This window comes from Lotus japonicus, chromosome 3, assembly GCF_012489685.1.
Source record: "Lotus japonicus ecotype B-129 chromosome 3, LjGifu_v1.2".
In the NCBI taxonomy this organism is placed as follows: Eukaryota; Viridiplantae; Streptophyta; class Magnoliopsida; order Fabales; family Fabaceae; genus Lotus; species Lotus japonicus.
Window position 1 is genome coordinate 68818162 of NC_080043.1, and position 23595 is coordinate 68841756.

Here is a 23595-nt window from a genome sequence, read left to right on the forward strand (position 1 = left end):
GCCAATTAAAAGAGTAAACCATGAAATAGATATAAAATGAAACAACATGCATATTGTTACTTGCAACGAAAAGAAGTAGCGGTCTTGCAAATGCAATATAGTCTGACAAATTTATTCAATTGATAAAAAGGCATCAACCCAACACTTCTTAACTTAACAATGCAACAAGTGGTCCGTCATCATCCTTTAAATCTTTAATACATCCGACATTCATCAAGCAATTGAGAGCCTGTTCGTAAAAATTAAACCTCTATTATATGTGGGACAAAAATATTTATTTAATTGTAATTTAATTGTAATTAGTAGGGTGTAACTCGTAACTAATTTATAAATTTCTAATTATATTCTGGTTATTGAATTGGATTTAAGATATTTAATTAAATTTGTACACTATTCTATGCTGAAGAGAGTAGAAAATGTTATCGGTTGAAAATTAGGAGGCACAATGTAAGGACACATGAGAAGGAATAAAGGAGCCTGCTAAATGGGATACTAAAAAGAACTGAACCAAACAGGGTATGTTGTAGAAAAAAATTACTACAAGTTGTCTGCCAATGATGAGATCAAAGTTGTTGGCTCAAAAAGTGTAGATTGAACGAAATCACAAGAGTAGGGTTGGATTTTTCATTTTTCATAGCCAAATAGCTTGATTTGTTGGTGAAAAATATTTTCAGCTTCTGCCCTTAATTTTTATTTGTCATATTAACTCTCATCACTCCCTTATTTTGGCATGGATCAGTCAGATGCGATGCATCATGCTATATATGAACGATAATCAAGAAAGAGACAACAGCAACACCAAATCTACAAGTACACTTGCCAGAAGAGGAAGTTCCATCCAGTTTAAATATACAGAATTACAGACAGTGCAAAAAGCATAGCAAATAGCAACTAGCTAGTGTAGTGATCGACACAAGAATCTGATACACCAGCACTAATTCACTTGAATTGCTTTATTAGAGAACTAATCAAATAATAGTAGCTTACTAGAGGTAACCAGTGACACGATCATGATTAGCACGAATCTTCTTGCCATTCTTGATGAGATATTAAGTATTGAATCACTCTTGATGATGGAGTCAAGATATGCAGGCATGAGCACGCTAAGCTCGCTTGATGTTGAATTGAACTATTTGTGTCCTGAAATCAAGAAACACCATTTTTAAATACCATCTCTGAACTGAACTTTACTAAGGGTTGCGAAACTTGGAGATCAAAGCAATCAGGTGGTAAGCAAAACTAAAAACAAGAAGTGAAACTCAAATCATAAACAATTATGAATTGAGTTTCATCATTCAACTAGAGACGATAAGAGGAGTGCGGACTTTAACTTCTCTTTTCAATACTCTCTGTTAAAGTTTATAAAGTAAAATACACTAACCACCCTTCAGGTTTGTTAGACACTACACCGTTTTTTTCTCAAAATATACACTCCACTCCAAAAAAATTCTAACCAGAGTTAGAGTAATTAAGCACAAACCCAACACCTCACTTTTAAGCACAACCAATGAAAAATTACATATTGAATAAATTGGAAGTGAAACTCATATTTTTAGAATAAGAGGAGTGCTACTATCGCTCATTCTCTTTTCAACACTCTCATTTATTGATTAATTTTTTTATCTAATTATTAAGTGTGTTAGAATTTCATTGTTAAAAAGAGTATTCTTAGCATTTTTCTTAAAAGTAATAATTGCAGTAGGAGCATGAAAGCTATGCTGAAGTTTAATTAATAAAAAGCACACAACATAAAGTACACTTAGCATTTGAACCAGTAGAGTTTCCTGCAGAACCAAGCTAGTGAACTCACACAACTCCCCCAATGTATTGATAGCCAACACCAAAAACCAGCAAAACTACATCATTGATAAAAATAAAGCAAAATGTGCGGCAACATTCAGAAAGTTTAAATTCAAGTTCAAATATACATCAACAAATCAATGAGTTGCGACAGATCAATATACATCATCAATTTTCAATCTATTCATACGAACTACGCAAACAACATACACTACCACACTGTAAGCAAAGCAAAGCAAACCAATTCATTGTGGTTTTGCACTTCAGATAAATGTCTTACACATCATGTATTAACATTACACGACACATAAAGCATGAATAAAGAGCACACCCACTCAAATCATCAAAGTTTCCTACACTACTTAACCTACAAAACCTCAAAAATTTGCAGTTCCAACAACAAACATCATCAATCAAAATAATTCAAGTTTCACATAAATTTAGCAAATTTTTTGTAACGGGACATACCATATTCATCAAACCCACACACAGTCCAAAATTGAAAACAGTAAAAGACAAATAATTATTATAGACGATTGTAATATTTATCACACACCTCGATTCGGAGCTGGTCAACTATCTTGAACCATGCTCTTGCTAGCTTGCCAGTGAATCCAGTCTCCAAAGTAAAGATCAAATTGGTGCTGAAGTTGTCCTCCATTAGGCAAAATTACAACACAGTCTGATAATTGGAAATTACCAAAAACCATTTCAACATGGGATCAGAATACTCACTTGGTAAAGAGTCAAGAATCATGCCTGCAAAAACGCACAAGATATATGTATTAGTACTTACTACCCAATGAGAAAGGTAATAGAAAAAGCTGCAGCGGGATGAGAGAGCTTACCGAATTGGAAGCACCTATCTTGTTCCAATCCTCATCTACAATAATTTCTACTTTGGGAACGTGCGCTATCTTGTCCCAGTCCTCCCCTGTTCCCTCTTTACACCTCTTGGCTAATGCTGGGCAGTTCTGAATTGTCAAAAGCTCGAGTGAAGTGAGGTGTCGAACACCATCCGGCAAGGATTTCAATTCCCAACAGCCCCAAAGCTCCACAGTTCGAAGGGAGTGGAGGCCTTCCCAACCTTTCTCTGGTAAAGACTCCAAATCTTCACACAAAAGGATTATCAGATGCTCCAAAGTGTTGAGGTTTTTGAAGAGTTCATTTGGTAATTCCTTCAATAACTTGGAACAAGTTATCTCCAGAGTCTGAAGACATGTCAATTTCCCCATCGGGAAGGATGTCAGGTCTACATTCCCATGGTGAAGGCTTAGGGAGGTAAGACCACTGAAACACGAGAGTGACCTTAGGAACTCATTGGAATAAAGAACTACCTCGAGGCTTTTAAGGGATGGAATGCAGCATGGCAACTCAAGTTTAGGGCAAGTTTGAATGTCCAAACTAGAAAGACAGGGGAAATTCTCTCCAGTTTCCACTTTCAACAACGGCTCTAACTTTGGGCACGAATATAATGAAAGTTTTTCTAATGACGGGAAAGCTTTCACCTCCACACCATCGTAAGATTCGTCATCATCCATGTACTGCACATCATACAATTTGCTTATTTTAATTCTTCTTAAATATGGCAGTTTACCAAGTGAGGGAAGCTTCACACACTTCTTGCATTCATTAAGCTTAAGAGAAACTAAATTGGTGAGCATTTCCATCCAGCTCGGGAATTGTAATCCTGCATAGTATTCTATTTTCATATTCTTGAGATTTGAGTGAGGTTGAAGCGCATTAAGTACTACCTCGGGATTAGTAGCATATGGCTTTGTCTGGACCTGCTTGTCACATATCAACTGTAATTTGTGGAGGTTTTTTTTACCCATCAGATTGGCCTCTTGAGCTTCAGATGAATTGCCAACATTTTCTAGTCCTTCAATGCGCAAATCTCCTCTGAGTTTTAAATCATGTAATTCTGCCATGGTATGTCCTATCTCTGAATGGACAATGTACTTACTCAACGTTCTCAAATGGGATAATTTTCCAATGTTAGGGAACATACAAGACAATGAATCACAACCTTCAATGACAAGATGTCTAAGATCCTGTAAGCAAGTCAAGTCTTTAGGTAGACAAATAAGATTTTTCAAAAATCTCAATTTCAAGATTTCCAATTTCCGCAAGCTATAAATTGAGTCGGGCAAGGTTTCTATCCGAAGCTTGAAAAGTTCCAAATATCTCAAATGATTTAAACTCTTGAGTGGTGATAAATCGAAAGAACTTGTGCGTAATACCCGAAGAGTGCTGCAGGGTGTTAGGATACAACCAGAAACTGAAACTCTTTTGTTGTAGGGTTTTAACTGATAAAATGTTCGCATGGACTCAACTTTCTTGAAGGCACACTTGTGGAGCGACGATGCATCCCAACCAGAGTCATAACTAACATGGTGGGTGCTTCTTGACAAACCTGTCATGTTTGCATTGCCCAAAACCATGCACTCTTGCCCCATTATTGATTGAGCAAGATCATGAACAAGATCATGCATCTTGAAATGAATATCACCTGAATAATCAACCAACCTCATATCTTGAAAGAATGATTTTTGATACAATTCATTCCAAATCATATTGCCGACATCTTCAACCTCCAAGTTTTCCCTGGATGCAATAAACCCATTAGCCATCCAAAGATGAATCAAATCTTCCTTCATGATTTCTGTATCTTTAGGAAACAGGGCACAAAATGCAAAACACTGCCTTAATGTTGGTGTTAAATGAATGTAGCTCAATCTCAAGGCAGCCAAAATAGAATTTTCACCCGCTAAATTCCAAAGCTCACTTTCCATAACTTCAAGCCATTCTTTTTCCCCAATTCTTGAGTGCAAGAGACCTCCTAATGCTTGTGCTGCAAGAGGTGATCCTCCACACTTCTTTACTATCTCTTTGCCTATAGCTACAAGCTCTATACGCTCTTCTTTTTCAGTTCCAAATGCATATTGTTTGAACAACATCCAACATTCATCCTCAGAGAGACCGCACAAATGATGAGCTTGACATGTTCCCATGATTGCTGCAACCTCCATATCGCGAGTGGATACTAAAATGGAAGATCCTTTGGATGCACATGACAACAGACATTTCAGCTTATTCCATTTGTCTTGGGTTAAACCAAATTCCATTTCTTCATTTTTTCTCCACACGTCATCCAAAACCAGCAAATATCTTTTACTTTGCAATAGTTGTTGCACCTTTCTTTCTGTAACATCTAAATTCAAGCACTCATGTTTTGCTTCTGTAATAGATTCTATGATAGAGCACAAAATCCTCTGGACAGAGAAATTTTCAGAAACACAAATCCAAACTTTGATGTCAAAATTGCTTGTTACCTGATCATCATTGTAGACCATTTGAACAAGTGTTGTTTTTCCAATGCCACCTAAGCCAACAATGGAATAGATGGAAAGGAAGCCAGAGTCACGTGCTTGGCTTAGAAGAAACTCCAGAATCTTCTCCTTATCATCTTCTCTTCCATATAGTTTAGCTTGGGGAATGAACGACCTGGTTTGGCGCCATTCAGCAACTTCAGTTGACCTTTCCCTAACACCCTCTTGCAGAACAAACTTGTTCTTCTGGTTAGCAATCTCATCAAATCTGCTTGAAATCTCTTTCATCTTGTTGCCAATCTCATAGCGAAACTTGATGTTCTGTGGTTTTAAAGAGGACAATCCTTTAAGACGAAGTGAATCTATGGAACATTCATCAAGTATATCATCTAGGACGTACGTAGCATCTTTGAGCTGCTGCAGCCAAACCTTTATAGGTTTGTTTGTTATTTGTTTCTCCTCAGCATCTTCAACAACAGCCTTGATCAGTTCAAGAGTGTGTGATAGTTTCTCAGCCTTTCTGTTGATTCCAGACATGGTTGCGAATTCATTCTGAGCTAGAGAGATCAATTTCTCAAACACAGCTCCAAGTAAGGCCTCAGTCATTTTCAGAAATGCAAAAGTTGGAAAGGGATGAAGATTAGAGACTGGTTTTGCTTGAATGATCTCTGAAGCGAAGTGTGGATAGTGTTTGCAAAAGTCTGCAAATAGCTAGTTAAATCCAAGGAAACTTCAAGGTAGCTACGAGTGACATTGGATTCCAACCATGAAGGCTGAAAAGACCAAAGTCACCCAACTTGGCATTGAATAGTCCAAAGTTAGCAACGTGTTGTGTTAGAAGTCTATTAGTTGGAACTTTGAAAAGTCAAAAATAGTGGCTGTCCATTAGTGCTTCTATATCAATGAAATGCTACATCTAATTTAGGGGAGCACCTAAACAATTGGCTACTGTCAAAAGCTACTGTTCAAAAGAAATGAGTGAGAAAAATTTAAGAAAAGCTCCAGCGAGTTTGTGTGTGGTGAACTTAGTGTTATTTTGAGTTGTAAATTGGTAACTGTCAAAAGATATAGTGTTTGAGTATATCATTGTTTCTTCAATACAAATATGTTGTGCGATTAAATTTTGTTCTTTATTGGTTACATTTGGAAAGTAAATGTTGTTCTTTGAGTGTTCATATTTTCTTCCCAAAGCATCTAAATTTCAACAAGTCAATTTATTTTAAATGCCAATAGTCAGGAATTTAATTTATATTGAAGGTAAAAATAATATAAATTGAAATCTGCATATTAATTCAGAGAAATATAGAGCAAGCAACAATGCAAAGAAGATCTGAGACTGGTTTATCTTGGATGAGTGTTGAAGTGCTGAAGTCAAAATGTGAACTTGTAAGTCAGGCATGTGCCTATTTTTCATCAGGTCTGAGTCCATTCAGAGAGGTTTGGATAATAATTAGTGTAAATTGACCACAATCTACAAGAAGAGTTCCATTCTCTTTTTGTATTGAAGTGCATGCTAACGTCTGTTTGCACTAATGACAAGGGGTATTATAGATGCTTTAAGCTAATAATATTGGGATATACATATTGACTGGGGCAATGTTTACAAAGGAATCACTTAGGAAGAGAGAAAGACTAGAAATCAGAATCAATTCATTGAACGAATGAGAATACAAGACACTGCTATATAAGCAGTTATAAGGCTTGTAAACTAACTAACTAACTGAAGCTGTTAATAACAGCTGTACATTCATAAGCCAATAATATTGTAACAATAACAACCCTGGAGCCTAGCTATGGGTAATCTATCAATAAGCTTTTTATTTTAAATACAAAAAATTATACTTGTTCTAAACCCAGATTACCTGTTAAAATTGTGAAGAGCTCATCAATGAATGAACAGCTCGCTGAAGTTTTAGGGAACCTTGATATGATCTGCAAAATAATGTGAACTTCGAATAAAATGAAAAACCATGATGATGCTGAATTTCAGACTAAAGTCATAATTAGACTTAGGAGAATTAATCATTTCAATGCCCTGAAAGATGTAAACAAAAAATTTCAATCTGATATTCCAACACTAATACACTTGAATTGCTTTATTAGAGAACTAATCTAGTAATAGCTTATAACCCTAAACATAAAGATTGCAATTTGCATGCTCTTCGGAGAATCCCTACCTTTCACAGAGGGCGAAGAAGATGAACCTGTGCAATTTTACGCAACACAGCAACATTAATGTCTTCATCCACGTTGGAGATGATTCACCTTGCATGGGCGTCGTAGCCAATCCACGAGGTCAATGTGTTTTTTCTTTTTATTAGTTTAACCAAGGTATTCACAGCTGACACACATGAGACTAATCCATGTGAAGTTGTAAACATCATGCAACAAATTCTTCTCTACACGCCGCTCAGATTGAACACTAAGACTAAATATCTAAAGCACTCAGTTATCTACCAACTTGTGTTAGAACTTTTTGCTATTTTTTTTTGACAATCATACAAGGAGCTCTCTCCTCTCCTCTCTAACTTACAGAGTTGCCAAATCTCAAAATTACTTCTGCTTAAGCGTGAAATCTCTAACTAGATCTCAAATCACTTAGCATATGTCTCATTGTTATAAAATGCTAATTTCTTAAGGAGACACTTTCATATCCTTTCTTATTTAAAGAGTTCATCGAGATCATGAACCTTCGGTGGATGTGCATGTTGTCATCACCTCCAAGCACGCCAATGCAAAATTTTAATTTGTACATCATTGAACATTGTTTACTAATGTTGAAATTTGTGGATCTTTGTATTGGATTTGAAGGTTAGTCATCAATTTTTTGTCAGGGTTTATTTTTCTAGTTGATCTCTTTCCTCATCTTCTCTTTTTTGCAATTTTTTGTTGGATGTTCAACCCGTGATGCTAGACTCGTTATAATTGTGGCCCGCACAAACGAATCCAAAACCCGAAGCCTTTGAGCGGATGGAGGCGAACCTGGTGGTTCGTTGTTTTCACCTGAAGAAACCGACACCGGCCACCCGAAACAGACCGTTACCGACCGATAGACAACCCTATAAGGACACATGAGAAAAGGAAAGTGAAACTACCTTTGTGAAATGTAACACCCCAATTTCTCAACTGAGGAGTCACATTAGTAACCTAACAAAGTCTAAGGACCAATCTGCAATCCCTAAAAACCAAGGGAATTTTTTTTCTGTAAAACAACTAAACACTTCGGCTAAAAGGTTGGAAACATACCATAACTTTATTTAGATAACTTGTTTCCCGATATACAGTAATAATAGTTTACAATACCATAAGTAAGGTTCAGAATAAACATGCGCACTTTAACAGTGGCGGAAGCAAGACTTTAATAACAGAGTTCTCATAAAGTAAAAGTGACTCCAACATAATCCACAAGAAGAGAAGCAAAGCTGCTTCTCATACCTCTACTCCACCACTTACAACTCGATCTCCAACTCGAGTAGCTATGCCTCGGCGGAAGGATCTCCATCGCCTAATAGCGTTAAGCGCCCAAACAACAAGTAGCAAATAGAAAGGGTTAACTCCATGCAATTACCATGTATAAAAGAGAAAAATCATGCTGTTCGAATTTAACTAGCAACATAACTCAACTCATATATCAACTCATATATCAACAACTTAAACATAAATCGGACTCAGATAATAATAACCTCAACAATGTAACATCAAATCAGATATCAATAAACCAATACGAAAATCCAACAACATAGGGTCAGGTGTTAGTTCCCTATAATGCAACTATATGCTGCTAACAAAATGGATCGATCAATATCGTCTCTCAAGACGGGACAATGATAGGACACACCTCCTCATCGCCACTTATAACGTCATACATGACGGGACAATCATAGGACACACCTCCTAATCGCCACTTAACGTCACACAAGACGGGACAATCATAGGACACACCTCCTGATCGCCACTTAGCATCTCGCAAGATGGGACAATGATAGGACACACCTCCTCATCGCCACTTGACTCAAGCCCTATATGCCAAGTCAGACAATAACAAAGCCCACCCAAGGACCAATCCAAAGTAACCACATGTTTCATCCACTAGGAAGCAGTAACGACAGAAACCAGTAAACGGCCGAAGCCTCTCAGAAAACATTTTCCAAATTCAGCATAATAATCATAATCATCTGCCAATCAATATAAACATCTTCATCTCAAACACAGGCAGTGCGATAAAAGCATGCAAGACTCAAAGACGCTCTAAAACTGAGTTACCCTTACCTTCGTGAGTAGAAGTTGGGCATGGAAATTGCGAACCTAGAACAAAGAAAACACAATCATCAACACAAGCTTCACTAGGAGCAACACGATCTACTAATACTAATCGAAATCGTAAAGAAAGCCTCTAAGCTTCAGAGTTCCTATTTAGGCACAAATTGACAACGGAGACTTCGTTCGCTAAAACGAGCATAACTCGAGCTACAGAACTCAGAATGACACGAAACCGGCGCCAAAATTTCGACAATTGAAAGAGCTACGCAATGGCTCAGGTCATAGAGACCCAAAAATTATTTTTGGACACGGTACCCAAGCAATTAGGTTTCGGCCACTATGGAAAATAGAGTTTTCGAACTTTTTCTTCGATCTAAATCAATTCACAAGGTAGTTTTAGGGTAAAACTAAGGCAAAGAAATTGTCGGAACAATTTTCGGACAATCGGGTCGAAATACGACTATCCAGGGGCATTTTGGTCCAAAATAAAGGCTCAAAACTTCAAAGTTATCAGTTCGGAAAACAAATTTGACAGCAACGATCCTCATGATATCCGTGACAACAAATCCTAAAGGCACGAAGTCAGATTAAGTCTTTTCGACAATAAAGTTTCGAAATGTGAGACAAAAAGAGTTTTGAGTCAATTTTTCAGATCCTGGACAACTGAATCGCAATCAGAGTTTACTGACAGAGGTTTTAGACTCAGGGGAACATAAGGAACATAACCCAAGCGAGAAATCAGAGAAATCGGACAATTTTAGAAAAAGCTCAAAACTTAGAGCACAGAAACGACTTCAGAAACTCAGCAGAAACAGAAATCAGAGGCAGGATTCATGATAGTTACCTCGATACCTAGAAGTAGGGACGAACTGCACGAAGATTGGTCAAGTTTTCGCGGAAATCTCCTCCCCCCTTGCTCCCCACGAAATCAGCCACAAATGGAAAGAAAATGAGAGGATTTTGCTTTTTCGCGCTATTTATAGGCGGGTGAAATCGCGGGAAAATGAAAATTTCGCGATTCCGATTTTTGCAGCACGATCACCGAGAAATTCTAAGAGAGATTCTGGCGTCAGAATTCCAGAACTCAAAACAAATATCTAGGATTTGGGAAAAACGATATCGAAAAACTCAAAAGCGGTGTCGGTTAATCTGCCCCGAAAAACTACTTTTTGCTGTGATGCTCAAACGACAAAACTTCCAACTGAAGAAAGATTGGAAATGTCGAAACAAATCTGGCAACGCGGACGGAAACTTCGTTAGAAGTCCCGAATAGAAAAAGTCTTCATCCATCGCTCGAATCTAGGGTTTCGAAGCAAGGAAATTAGCGTCGTCGGACTTCCGAAAAGTGAATACTATCGTGCGTACAGTCCAGAGTTCCGAAATGAAACGCTGGTCGAAGGAAAAATAAAGAAAATCTTTAAATTTTCCAAGGATTCGAAATCTCACTTAAAACGTTGCTCTAAAGCGAAATTAGCCTATTCTGGGCACGCTTGCCATAAGGCGGGTGTGCAGACGACTCGCTCTAATTCCTAAAATGACTACGCAACATTCCTCAAGCAATTCCTGAACTTTCTTCTTCATTAATCTTTCTCAAATATCAAACTCCTGTCACGCTTACACTGATTCTACGCGTGAGTCGGAAATTAGCTTGTTCTGAAAATCCAGGTCTTACAATACTACCCCCCAAAAAGAAAGTTTCGTCCTCGAAACTTAAGGCTCAGTGAAGAGTTCCGGATACTGTTCCTTCATCCTCTCTTCTAGTTCCCAAGTAGCATCGCCCGTGACTTGGTTCCAAATCACTTTTACCAGAGGAACCTGCTTGTTCCTCAACTGCTTGATCCTACGTTCCTCAATCCTCATTGGTGCCACTTCAAAAGACAAGTTGTCTCTAAGCTGAATATCATCTTCCTTGATGATGTGAGAGGGATCAGGAATATACTTCCTCAATTGTGACACGTGTAGCACATCATGAATCTTGGAAAGAAAAGGTGGCAACGCAATCCGATAAGCTACTTTACCTACTCGCTCGATAATCTGATACGGTCCAATGAACTTCGGTGTCAGCTTCCTCGACTTTATCGCTCTTCCCACTCCGGTAGTTGGTGTCACGCGAAGAAACACATGGTCTCCCGCCTCAAACTCTAACTCTCTCCGTCGTGTGTCAGCATAACTCTTCTGTCGACTCTGTGACGTCCTCATCTTCTCTTGTATTTGCTTCACTTTCTCAGTAGTTTGTTGTACTAATTCAGGTCCAACGAGAAGATGTTCGCCATCTTGAAACCAACATAAAGGAGTTCTACATCTCCTCCCATACAAAGCCTCATAAGGTGCCATTCCAATACTAGCATGAAAACTGTTGTTATAAGTAAACTCGATCAACGGCAACAGCTCATCCCAGCTTTCTTGACTATCCAGAACACAGGCTCGCAGCAAGTCTTCCAATGACTGTATTGTCCTCTCTGTCTGTCCATCCGTCTGAGGGTGATAGGCAGAGCTCAACCTCAACTTCGTCCCAAGCGCCTCGTGCAACGCCTTCCAGAAATGCGAAGTAAACTTCGGATCTCTGTCAGAAACAATACTCGATGGTACTCCATGAAGTCGTACAATCTCAGCGACATACACTTTTGCAAGTGCCTCCACATTGAACGTGGTCTTCACCGGTATGAAATGTGCTGACTTCGTCAGACGGTCCACAATGACCCAAATGGAATCAAATCTCTTCCTCGTAGCTGGCAAAGCTACCACAAAATCCATAGAGATACTGTCCCACTTCCACTCCGGCACATCAAGTGACTGTAACATACCCGCAGGCTTTTGATGTTCTATCTTCGCCTTCTGACATGTCAGACATGCCGCCACAAACTCTGCTACATTCTTCTTCATTCCTGGCCACCAAAAATTCAACTTTAGATCTTGATACATCTTTGTCGATCCCGGATGAATACTCAATCTGCTCTTGTGACCTTCGTCAAGAATCATCCTTCTCAACTCCATGTCCAATGGTACGCAGACACGTCCTTTGCAACGCAGAATGTTGTCGGTTCCTACCTCAAAATCCGGCGCTTTTCCCAAAATGATCAAGTTCCGTTTCTCGATCAGCTCCTCATCTAACAGTTGTTTCACCTTGATCTCGTTCAGAAAATCACTAGTGATCGTCACCATCCCAAAGCTCAATTTTCCAGGTGTCACTTGCATACCCAAACTGAGGTCGCGAAAAGTCTCGATAAGTTCCAATTCCTTAATCATCAACGATGAAACATGAATTGTCTGGCGACTCAGTGCGTCTGCTACAACATTTGCTTTTCCTGGGTGGTACAACAAAGTGAAATCATAGTCCTTGATGAATTCCACCCAACGCCTTTGTCTCATATTCAGATCCTTCTGATCGAACAGGTACTTCAAGCTCTTATGATCACTAAAAACAGTGAAAGTGCTCCCATAAAGATAGTGCCTCCAAATCTTGAGCGCAAATACCACAGCCGCTAACTCCAAATCGTGCGTAGGATAGTTCCGTTCATGTATCTTCAATTGCCTTGAAGAATAAGCCACAGCCTTTCGGTGTTGCATCAACACACAACCCAAACCTTGGTACGAAGCATCGCAGTAAACCTCGTAGGGTTCCTTCTCTTGTGGTAATGTCAGAACTGGCGCGGTCGTCAAACGCTTCTTCATATCTTGGAAACTCTGTTCACAATCCTCTGTCCAAGCAAAAGGTTGGTTCTTCCGGGTGAGTTTCGTCAATGGTCCTGCAATCTTAGCAAAACCTTCGATGAATCGTCGGTAATATCCAGCTAAACCGATGAAACTCCTTATATCTGTCACAGTCTTAGGACGCTCCCATGCAAGTATCGCTTCCACTTTACTGGGATCCACAGCAATACCCTCCTTTGAGATGACATGTCCTAAAAACTTTACTTCTTCGAGCCAAAATTCACACTTTGTCGCGTTAGCATACAGTACCTTATCCCGAAGAACTTGTAATACTTGACGTAGATGTTCCTCGTGTTCTTCACGATTCCTCGAGTAGATCAAGATGTCGTCGATGAACACCACAACGAAGCGATCCAAGAATGGATGAAAGATCCTATTCATGTAGTCCATGAATACAGCTGGTGCATTCGTAACTCCAAACGGCATCACCAAGTACTCATAGTGCCCATAGCGTGTCCTAAACGCCGTCTTTTGAATATCCTCATCCTTGACTCTAATCTGGTGATATCCCGATCTCAGGTCAATCTTCGAGAAAATAGCAGCACCCTTCAACTGATCCATCAAATCGTCAATCCTTGGCAACGGATAACGGTTCTTTATCGTGACTTTGTTCAACTGTCGATAATCCACACAAAGTCGCGATCTTCCGTCTTTCTTCTTCACAAGCAGCACTGGCGCTCCCCACGGAGAAACGCTAGGTCGGATAAACCCCTTCTTGGTTAAATCTTCGAGTTGACTCTTCAGCTCAGTCAGTTCTGCCGGTGCCATACGATACGGTGCGATTGATATAGGTCCAGTGCCTGGGACTATATCAATTGTGAACTCCATATCTCTGACCGGAGGTATTCCAGGTACGTCTTCGGGGAACACATCCTCGAAATCTTGCACAACAGCAATTCCTTGTACTCCATTCTCCTTAGCTTCCACCACGGTTGTAGACATGAGAGAACTCAAAGCTCCTTTCCTCAAAGAAAGCTTTGAAAAGTACGAGTTCAGGAACTCAGCGAGTCCAGCATCGGGAAAGATAACTACCTTATTGGCGCAATCAAGAAGAACATGATGGTGGGACAACCAATACATGCCTATGATCACATCCAATCCCTAAAGGGGTAAGCAGGTCAAGTTAGCTACAACGTTCTCTACCTAATACATGTTGTTCGATAATAACTAACTATGTATATACTTATATCAAATGTATAATTAACAATAACTAGCATAAGGTTATTCACTTACGAATAACCTTCAAAAATAATCTATATAAACAGTAATCAAGCACACTCTTCCTCCGATTGACACCCCATCAATCGGTCTCAGAGTTCAAACATCTTAAGCAGGCACTCTACCCAAAAGCTCTGGTTTTCTAGACCAAAGCTCTGATACCACAATTGTAACACCCCAATTTCTCAACTGAGGAGTCACATTAGTAACCTAACAAAGTCTAAGGACCAATCTGCAATCCCTAAAAACCAAGGGAATTTTTTTTCTGTAAAACAACTAAACACTTCGGCTAAAAGGTTGGAAACATACCATAACTTTATTTAGATAACTTGTTTCCCGATATACAGTAATAATAGTTTACAATACCATAAGTAAGGTTCAGAATAAACATGCGCACTTTAACAGTGGCGGAAGCAAGACTTTAATAACAGAGTTCTCATAAAGTAAAAGTGACTCCAACATAATCCACAAGAAGAGAAGCAAAGCTGCTTCTCATACCTCTACTCCACCACTTACAACTCGATCTCCAACTCGAGTAGCTATGCCTCGGCGGAAGGATCTCCATCGCCTAATAGCGTTAAGCGCCCAAACAACAAGTAGCAAATAGAAAGGGTTAACTCCATGCAATTACCATGTATAAAAGAGAAAAATCATGCTGTTCGAATTTAACTAGCAACATAACTCAACTCATATATCAACTCATATATCAACAACTTAAACATAAATCGGACTCAGATAATAATAACCTCAACAATGTAACATCAAATCAGATATCAATAAACCAATACGAAAATCCAACAACATAGGGTCAGGTGTTAGTTCCCTATAATGCAACTATATGCTGCTAACAAAATGGATCGATCAATATCGTCTCTCAAGACGGGACAATGATAGGACACACCTCCTCATCGCCACTTATAACGTCATACATGACGGGACAATCATAGGACACACCTCCTAATCGCCACTTAACGTCACACAAGACGGGACAATCATAGGACACACCTCCTGATCGCCACTTAGCATCTCGCAAGATGGGACAATGATAGGACACACCTCCTCATCGCCACTTGACTCAAGCCCTATATGCCAAGTCAGACAATAACAAAGCCCACCCAAGGACCAATCCAAAGTAACCACATGTTTCATCCACTAGGAAGCAGTAACGACAGAAACCAGTAAACGGCCGAAGCCTCTCAGAAAACATTTTCCAAATTCAGCATAATAATCATAATCATCTGCCAATCAATATAAACATCTTCATCTCAAACACAGGCAGTGCGATAAAAGCATGCAAGACTCAAAGACGCTCTAAAACTGAGTTACCCTTACCTTCGTGAGTAGAAGTTGGGCATGGAAATTGCGAACCTAGAACAAAGAAAACACAATCATCAACACAAGCTTCACTAGGAGCAACACGATCTACTAATACTAATCGAAATCGTAAAGAAAGCCTCTAAGCTTCAGAGTTCCTATTTAGGCACAAATTGACAACGGAGACTTCGTTCGCTAAAACGAGCATAACTCGAGCTACAGAACTCAGAATGACACGAAACCGGCGCCAAAATTTCGACAATTGAAAGAGCTACGCAATGGCTCAGGTCATAGAGACCCAAAAATTATTTTTGGACACGGTACCCAAGCAATTAGGTTTCGGCCACTATGGAAAATAGAGTTTTCGAACTTTTTCTTCGATCTAAATCAATTCACAAGGTAGTTTTAGGGTAAAACTAAGGCAAAGAAATTGTCGGAACAATTTTCGGACAATCGGGTCGAAATACGACTATCCAGGGGCATTTTGGTCCAAAATAAAGGCTCAAAACTTCAAAGTTATCAGTTCGGAAAACAAATTTGACAGCAACGATCCTCATGATATCCGTGACAACAAATCCTAAAGGCACGAAGTCAGATTAAGTCTTTTCGACAATAAAGTTTCGAAATGTGAGACAAAAAGAGTTTTGAGTCAATTTTTCAGATCCTGGACAACTGAATCGCAATCAGAGTTTACTGACAGAGGTTTTAGACTCAGGGGAACATAAGGAACATAACCCAAGCGAGAAATCAGAGAAATCGGACAATTTTAGAAAAAGCTCAAAACTTAGAGCACAGAAACGACTTCAGAAACTCAGCAGAAACAGAAATCAGAGGCAGGATTCATGATAGTTACCTCGATACCTAGAAGTAGGGACGAACTGCACGAAGATTGGTCAAGTTTTCGCGGAAATCTCCTCCCCCCTTGCTCCCCACGAAATCAGCCACAAATGGAAAGAAAATGAGAGGATTTTGCTTTTTCGCGCTATTTATAGGCGGGTGAAATCGCGGGAAAATGAAAATTTCGCGATTCCGATTTTTGCAGCACGATCACCGAGAAATTCTAAGAGAGATTCTGGCGTCAGAATTCCAGAACTCAAAACAAATATCTAGGATTTGGGAAAAACGATATCGAAAAACTCAAAAGCGGTGTCGGTTAATCTGCCCCGAAAAACTACTTTTTGCTGTGATGCTCAAACGACAAAACTTCCAACTGAAGAAAGATTGGAAATGTCGAAACAAATCTGGCAACGCGGACGGAAACTTCGTTAGAAGTCCCGAATAGAAAAAGTCTTCATCCATCGCTCGAATCTAGGGTTTCGAAGCAAGGAAATTAGCGTCGTCGGACTTCCGAAAAGTGAATACTATCGTGCGTACAGTCCAGAGTTCCGAAATGAAACGCTGGTCGAAGGAAAAATAAAGAAAATCTTTAAATTTTCCAAGGATTCGAAATCTCACTTAAAACGTTGCTCTAAAGCGAAATTAGCCTATTCTGGGCACGCTTGCCATAAGGCGGGTGTGCAGACGACTCGCTCTAATTCCTAAAATGACTACGCAACATTCCTCAAGCAATTCCTGAACTTTCTTCTTCATTAATCTTTCTCAAATATCAAACTCCTGTCACGCTTACACTGATTCTACGCGTGAGTCGGAAATTAGCTTGTTCTGAAAATCCAGGTCTTACATGAAACCATTCACTCTTGAGGGGATAATAACTCAAAGAAATTGAGATGGTAAAAAAAGTATAAGAGCCTAAGTTGAGGTCGAGGTTTAGGTTCATATCATCGCGTTACTCTGCAAAGAACATTTATATAGCGTTTGTTTGTGTTCGCATCTAGCACGCATTGGACGTGTGTAATTTTGGAATCAATAACATGAATGTTTGGGATAGCCGTACATATAGAGGGAGGGAGGTGGTGCACATACAAACAGGCGGATAAGTTAATGAAATTGGAAGGCTTATGAGAAAGATCAAAAAATGGTAACATAGTATCAAGTATAACTAATATGTTATATCTATATTAAATACCATTTCAATGATTGAATTCTAATGAAGATATTAAATTGTAAAATAAATAGGGGCTCTTAGGAGATGAAATAAAGTTTAATTATGTTTTTATGAATTGTAATTATGTTTATAAGAAGATCACATAGATTTGAAGTATTGAGGATGAATCTCACCTAAAATATTGACATTAGAAAAATGTCTAAATAAATGATTTGGCTTAATTTTCCTTCTTCGTGGAGAATGAATTTTTTCCCTCCAAAAGCCCCCCATTGGATCTATGTGTATCTGGAGGAAGAACTCCAGCTGTGGTATGCAATAGATTTCATATTTGAATTTCCGTGTCAATGGAATAGTAGTATGATATGTACACATCTGTTCAAGTAAAAGAACAAGGCATGTCAAGAGCCCAAGAGATTTTCTACATCGCCATAGTAGTGGCTGGGAACAGCTTATCTAAGAAAGTATATACACCACCTCCTAACAGCATAGCTCCGCTGAGGACAAGCAAATTGTGAAATGCATCAAAAACATGAAAAGTATAAGAAATCCAACTAGGATGCGGATATTCTCGAAACTAGAAAATAATCAGATGATGATGTTGTGTATGGGGGAATGCAGGTTCGCCCTTTGAGTTCTTATTAGAGGTTCAAAAATTACCTGATAGGATTGATCCATGCTGAGTACTTGCGAAATGAAAGCAAGCTCTGTCAATAAAGATTTGAATCAGCAATATTGTTTTCCTCGAGACATCCATATTGAAAAACAGGCATTTATGGTTACTCTATAAAACCCAAAAAAAAGTCATGTATGAACCTGTAACGCTCCCGCAAAAGAAGCAGCCAAGAGTAAGGGAGCAATATAGCCAGTTGTGTATGTCAAAAGTAAGCTGCCTCCAATCACTGGATCCTGCAGAGAAATATCATCACTTTCTTCATTCACATAAGAGTGAATAAATATGCAAACTGAAGAAAATAGACAATCAAAATACTATGCAATGATGTGCTTATAATAATTTAACATGCTGCACTACAACATGAGCATATATTTGATGCACAGGATAGCCAAGTGTCATGGGGAATTAGGTACACAGATATCCTAAGCTTTAAAAACTTCCAAACATAAGTTATTTGACATATTAGTTTTTTATTTATTTTAAAAACAAGGTCTATTGGACAGATTAGCACCCTATAAGATTTTTTGGAAATGAATGACGGGAACTAATAAGAAAGTAACACTGGTTTACACTGTATTATGGATTCAATTAAGATTAAATCTTGGTCCTGGTTTCCTGCGCAATTGGATGGAGCGTTGTAGTAGGATTGAACTTCTTGGAGTGGTGTTTATGTCCTTTTCAGTGCATTAAACAATGTTCTTAGTTCTCTTATTTCAGTAACTTTGGACTCAGATGATTGTATACTCTGTTCTTAATAAAATTTACAAGCTAATTAAAAAACACTGGTTCGCCCTTGGTTCTTTTACCAACCCTGCATGAAAATGCTGCCAGCAAGGAATAAAGAAATGCTATTGGTTGGAAATAGGAATTAGGAAGTACCTTGGATGCAGCGACATATCCAAGAAGGGTGGCAAGAACAGGTGTACTACAAGGTGAGGCAGCTAATGCAAACGTAAGCCCAGCCAGGTATGCTTGCACACCTAAGAGTAGAATCCCTTCTTGTAAACTGCTTTGCATTGAAGGTTATTCTGAAAGAACTGAAGTCAACGTAAAGAGAATCAACTTACTGGAAGGTAAATTGGCAGCCACTGAACGTGGATCAAAACTGTCGAAGAATGAGGGAAGTTGTAATTCAATGATCTGCAAAATTTTCACAAGGTGAATAACAAACAAAACTACTGCAAAGCATCTAGAAAAGGAATTTTTTTCTTTAATAGTATATTAGCTTTTAAAACTAGTACTAGCGAGCTATTAAGAAAATAGTATATAGTACTTTAGAAGAATAACTTCTCGTAAACTCACAAAGCACGCATCAGCATCAGACTATCTCAGATGAAAACACATAGAGGAAACTGTACAGAGCTTAAGGTAACTAATGTTGAGTTTATCTGAACATTTGAATTCATAATTTGATCATAGTAGTTAAGAGTTAAGAAACTACGTCAACATTAAATTATTACTGTTTTGATAGGCCCAATTTCACTTCAATTCTTTACAAGGTTTACAGATTTTTTCAAGAACATGATGAATAAAAATGGTTCCAAATGCAGTGAAAAACCCTGCCAACTGAGTGAGATTATGAAAGAATGTTATTGGAAGAAGGAAATAAAAAGAAAATTACTACCACAAATTTTCATGACTTGAATTTTGTGACCTTCAAAACAGAAGAAGGGGGGAGGGGGGTTGAAGTACCTCAAGAAGGTTCAGACCCATAATTACAGCCAAACCAGAAGCAGCCAAAGGTAATCCTTGGCCAATCTGCCCATAAGCCTTCCCCGCAAATGATGCTGCTACACCCAACAGCGCTAATGTGGTTGCAAGACCTAAGGAAAATGCAATGGAATCTCCAATAACCTGACATGAAGAAGACATCATTACTACTGACAATTATGTCTGAGTGTGTGTCTGTACAAGCATGAGACAGAATTTATCCAAAACAAAGGAAAAGGAATAAATACAAGTGGCGGAAATGATGCTTTTTAAAAGTTCATTTATGAAATGCTATGGGTCTTGGTGACATCATCAAATATGCAGCTTACTGAACTAGAGTCAAAATATACAATACAGATAAACAAAATAGAAGGCCTCATCAAATAATCAAACATCCAAGCATTTGACATACAAGAGCAAGACACTGCGGTTGTAAAGTGATGCCACATATCAGATCTTTTAACCTTAGTGAAAACCTATAAAAAACTGAAAATATTTAATTTACCAATATTGTCCAATGACATTTCCCTTACTACATTAGTGTTCAATAGTAAAGTGAGAACCTTAATCCTCAAATAGGACCATGGAAAGAGATAAGACGAATAATGTCAAAAAAAAGATAATGAAGAAAGTTCTTTACCTCTGCTCTGCTTTTTCCAGAGCCAAATGCCCCTGCATATCCCAACCAATAGATTTAGGCATCTGAGAAAGATACTTAACTGAAAATGAAAATGCAAAACAGTACCAAGCCTACTAACCAATGTAGCCGAGGGTCAGTGGTAAAACACTGAGTGTACAGGGAGAAAGGCTGGTAACAAGCCCTGCCCCAAAAATTACTGCCAAACTGTAAATACAAATAAGTGAATAACAAACCATAAACACAGTTTCCAATTATCAGGAGAAATAATAGATACAAAATAATGTTTAAAGAAAATTATAGTGCACCTAGTGAAACTGAGGGAGGACAGTTGGTCGAGAACAGCTTCATTGGCCTGTTGTCCAGCTGAATATAGAATGCCTCCAAACCAGTCATTGATGCTTCCATCAGCCAAATCATAAAAAGAAGCAGCCACTTCCTGATTCATAAACAGATCATTCTTGTTCCTGATATCTACACTAAAACTTGGATGCATCCTGATTTCTACACTACCACGATTTACAACACAAGGACTGATTTGTACCATTTCAACTATCGAAAGGACATTCATAGAAGAAAAAATACTAAATCCTCCGAAATTGATAGCCGACAAATCCTCCGAAGCCATTTACTGGTCACTACAACACTGTTTAAATGAGAATGAATGCTCTATTTGTAACTGTTTTTCACATTTTCAAAGGGTCGTAGGATAATTCAGAGAGTGAATTCGGAGGATATAGCAACTCTCTTCATAGAATAACCTCATTCAACAAAAGATATCGATGCAAAATGACACAGAAACATCTCAGCAACATATCATTCTGTACTTACTGCTTTTGCAGCGATTGGAGCAACCAAGTTTGCCGCTGAAATGGAAATTTTACAAAATTGCCAATCAGTAACTCAAAGAAGCATGCAGTGACATGTCATCCAAAGTCCAAACAGCAGCAATGGATTTTTCCAATTTTATTTCGCATCTAAAAAATTTAATTAGACTCTGGAAGGATCATTTATAAGTTACCCAAATCAAGAGGTCTGTAAAGTTAACCTTGTTTTATAAAAAAAAAAAAAAAATAGCAACAAGCCTTATCCCCATAGGAGAAGCACTCCAAATAAAGAGGGTGAACAAAACTTGAACAGATAATACTCAATGACACAACATCTTGTAATCAATTAAAGAAAAGAAACAAGGGTATAAATGAGACAGTAATACAAACCACAGCACACAGCAGTACCTGTCATGGCACCAATGAATGTCCTGATGTTATTACCATTACTCTTCCAATCTGACTGAAGACAATTTTCAGGTTCTGAAGCTTTTTTGTGCACATTGATGGGAACAACATGCCTGCCTATAACCAGAAAACAACAAAAGAAAGGTTACCATGTTTTAGATTTTCTTCAAAGACAACAACTTCAAACCAAAGGGTAGCAATATTTCACAAAATTATTGGCAACTACATTGTTCCAATGCCATCTTAATGTCACAAAAAATGGAATCATTCATGGCCAACAACAAAAAATGAAAAATAAAAAAAAAATATGGAGATTCATAGAACCCTCCTCCTAACACAGCTTGAAAAACATTGGCAGGCTCTCACCATGGCGGTCAAGATTGCAGTTTGCAATTCTGCAAGGTTGAAGCCGAAGACTGTAACTGCCACAGTAGCTCATGCTCATGGTCATCTGAATTTTGCAATAAGATAATAAAAAATAAAAATAGCTCAGAATTTTCTACTCATTTGGTTATTTCAACTTTCTCGGGAACCAAACGGAAAGTTTGAGAGAAAAGTGTTTCCTTACTGTGTCGGAAGCGGTGATGGGAATTGCCAGAAAATCCCAATTGATATGTGGCGGTTATTATGCTTATGCTTAACTTGACAGATTTTAAAACCTTTACTAAAGTATTTAGTACTGTGTTTTTTAAATTTAGGAATATAAATTAAAAAATATTTATGAGATGTGATTATACAATATAAAATGAATATATATAGATTGTTGGATAAAACTTGCAAGTTGTAAAGAAATTAATTAAAACAAATTATGTGAATTAAGATCTACCTGGTGTTTAAAAAACAAAACACACATTATTATGTAATGGGGTTGTTGTTCACCCAAAATGTTTTGATTTTTTGCAATCAAATGGAAATGGGATTCATATGTAATGGTCTCCAAAACGACACGCAACACACATGTAGCCAAATTTTACCAAGAGGGATGGAGTTGGAGAGAATCCTAAAACATCATGTTAGTGTCATTATCATGGCTAGTGACTTTGCTAAGATGATTATCAAAGTCAATTCGGATATACTTTTAACAAATATAAAATGAATCAAGAATTAAAATTTCACACATAAATTTATTCAATTAATTTCAATAAGGAAAATATTTCACACATAAAATGTTTCTTTACACGATCAATGTGTCATCAAAATCATTGATCAGTGTTATGGCGCAACAGGTCTGTGCTCATGGAAGGATGGATAAAGATTAACACGGATAGCTTCTTTTCTCCTTCATCAAACTGTGCCTGTGGAGGGGTAGTGAGAGACCACCTTCATTGTTGGCTTCTCTGTTAGGTTGGGGTGCTGCTCGATTAACCATGCGAAGCTCTGGTGGATTTTCCATGGTGCTAAAATTGCTCTTGTCAGAGGCTTCAAAAGGATACTTGTCGAATCAGACTCTAGTTTTATTGTTAATCTAATCAATCAAGGCTGCCTTCCTTCAAAGCCCGCAGCAGCCTTAAGGACATTAATTGCTTTGAGCAAGTCCACCTAATGTGTTTAGAGAAGCTAACTCGGTTGATGACACTTTTACTAAGAATGTCATAGGATTGTTGAAACCTAGCAAGGTCTATAACCTTAAGGACATTAATTGCTTTGAGCAAGTCCACCTAATGTGTTTAGAGAAGCTAACTCGGTTGATGACACTTTTA

The 23595-nt window shown here is 38.3% G+C and overlaps 2 protein-coding genes across 3 annotated transcripts; both read right to left on the reverse strand.

Annotated features, from left to right (window-relative positions):
* Window positions 1-794: 794 nt before the first annotated feature.
* Window positions 795-5913, reverse strand: LOC130745477 (putative disease resistance protein RGA1). Of its 2 annotated transcripts, XM_057597766.1 has the most exons (4): window positions 2649-5913; window positions 2536-2559; window positions 2357-2444; window positions 795-1140 (listed from the first exon to the last, which is right to left on the reverse strand). In XM_057597766.1, the coding sequence occupies exons 1-2, from the start codon at window positions 5736-5738 to the stop codon at window positions 2554-2556; spliced, it is 3096 nt and encodes a 1031-aa protein (XP_057453749.1). In that variant the 5' UTR covers window positions 5739-5913; the 3' UTR covers window positions 795-1140; window positions 2357-2444; window positions 2536-2553. The 2 variants fall into 2 exon arrangements, with proteins under 2 accessions (XP_057453749.1, XP_057453748.1); XM_057597765.1 differs by having other exon boundaries at window positions 2357-2559; window positions 2649-5912.
* An 11783-nt stretch (window positions 5914-17696) lies between these two features.
* On the reverse strand, window positions 17697-22591 carry LOC130745478 (cytochrome c-type biogenesis ccda-like chloroplastic protein 2). The gene is made up of 13 exons (XM_057597767.1): window positions 22464-22591; window positions 22262-22346; window positions 21896-22012; window positions 21492-21526; window positions 20969-21099; window positions 20782-20867; window positions 20664-20695; window positions 20006-20167; window positions 19381-19453; window positions 19193-19293; window positions 18454-18546; window positions 18298-18344; window positions 17697-18134 (listed from the first exon to the last, which is right to left on the reverse strand). The coding sequence occupies exons 2-13, from the start codon at window positions 22344-22346 to the stop codon at window positions 18059-18061; spliced, it is 1038 nt and encodes a 345-aa protein (XP_057453750.1). The 5' UTR covers window positions 22464-22591; the 3' UTR covers window positions 17697-18058.
* Between the last annotated feature and the right edge of the window lie 1004 nt (window positions 22592-23595).

Coding starts and splice junctions, on each gene's coding strand:
- LOC130745477 (XM_057597766.1), bottom strand. CDS start 5,738: ATGACTGAGGCCTTACTTGGAGCTGTGTTTGAGAAATTGATCTCTCTA.
- LOC130745478 (XM_057597767.1), bottom strand. CDS start 22,346: ATGACCATGAGCATGAGCTACTGTGGCAGTTACAGTCTTCGGCTTCAA. Junction 22,013..22,261: donor CTGCAATCTTGACCGCCATG/GTGAGAGCCTGC, acceptor TTCTGGTTATAG/GCAGGCATGTTGTTCCCATC. Junction 18,135..18,297: donor GCATGGATCAATCCTATCAG/GTAATTTTTGAA, acceptor GCTTGTCCTCAG/CGGAGCTATGCTGTTAGGAG.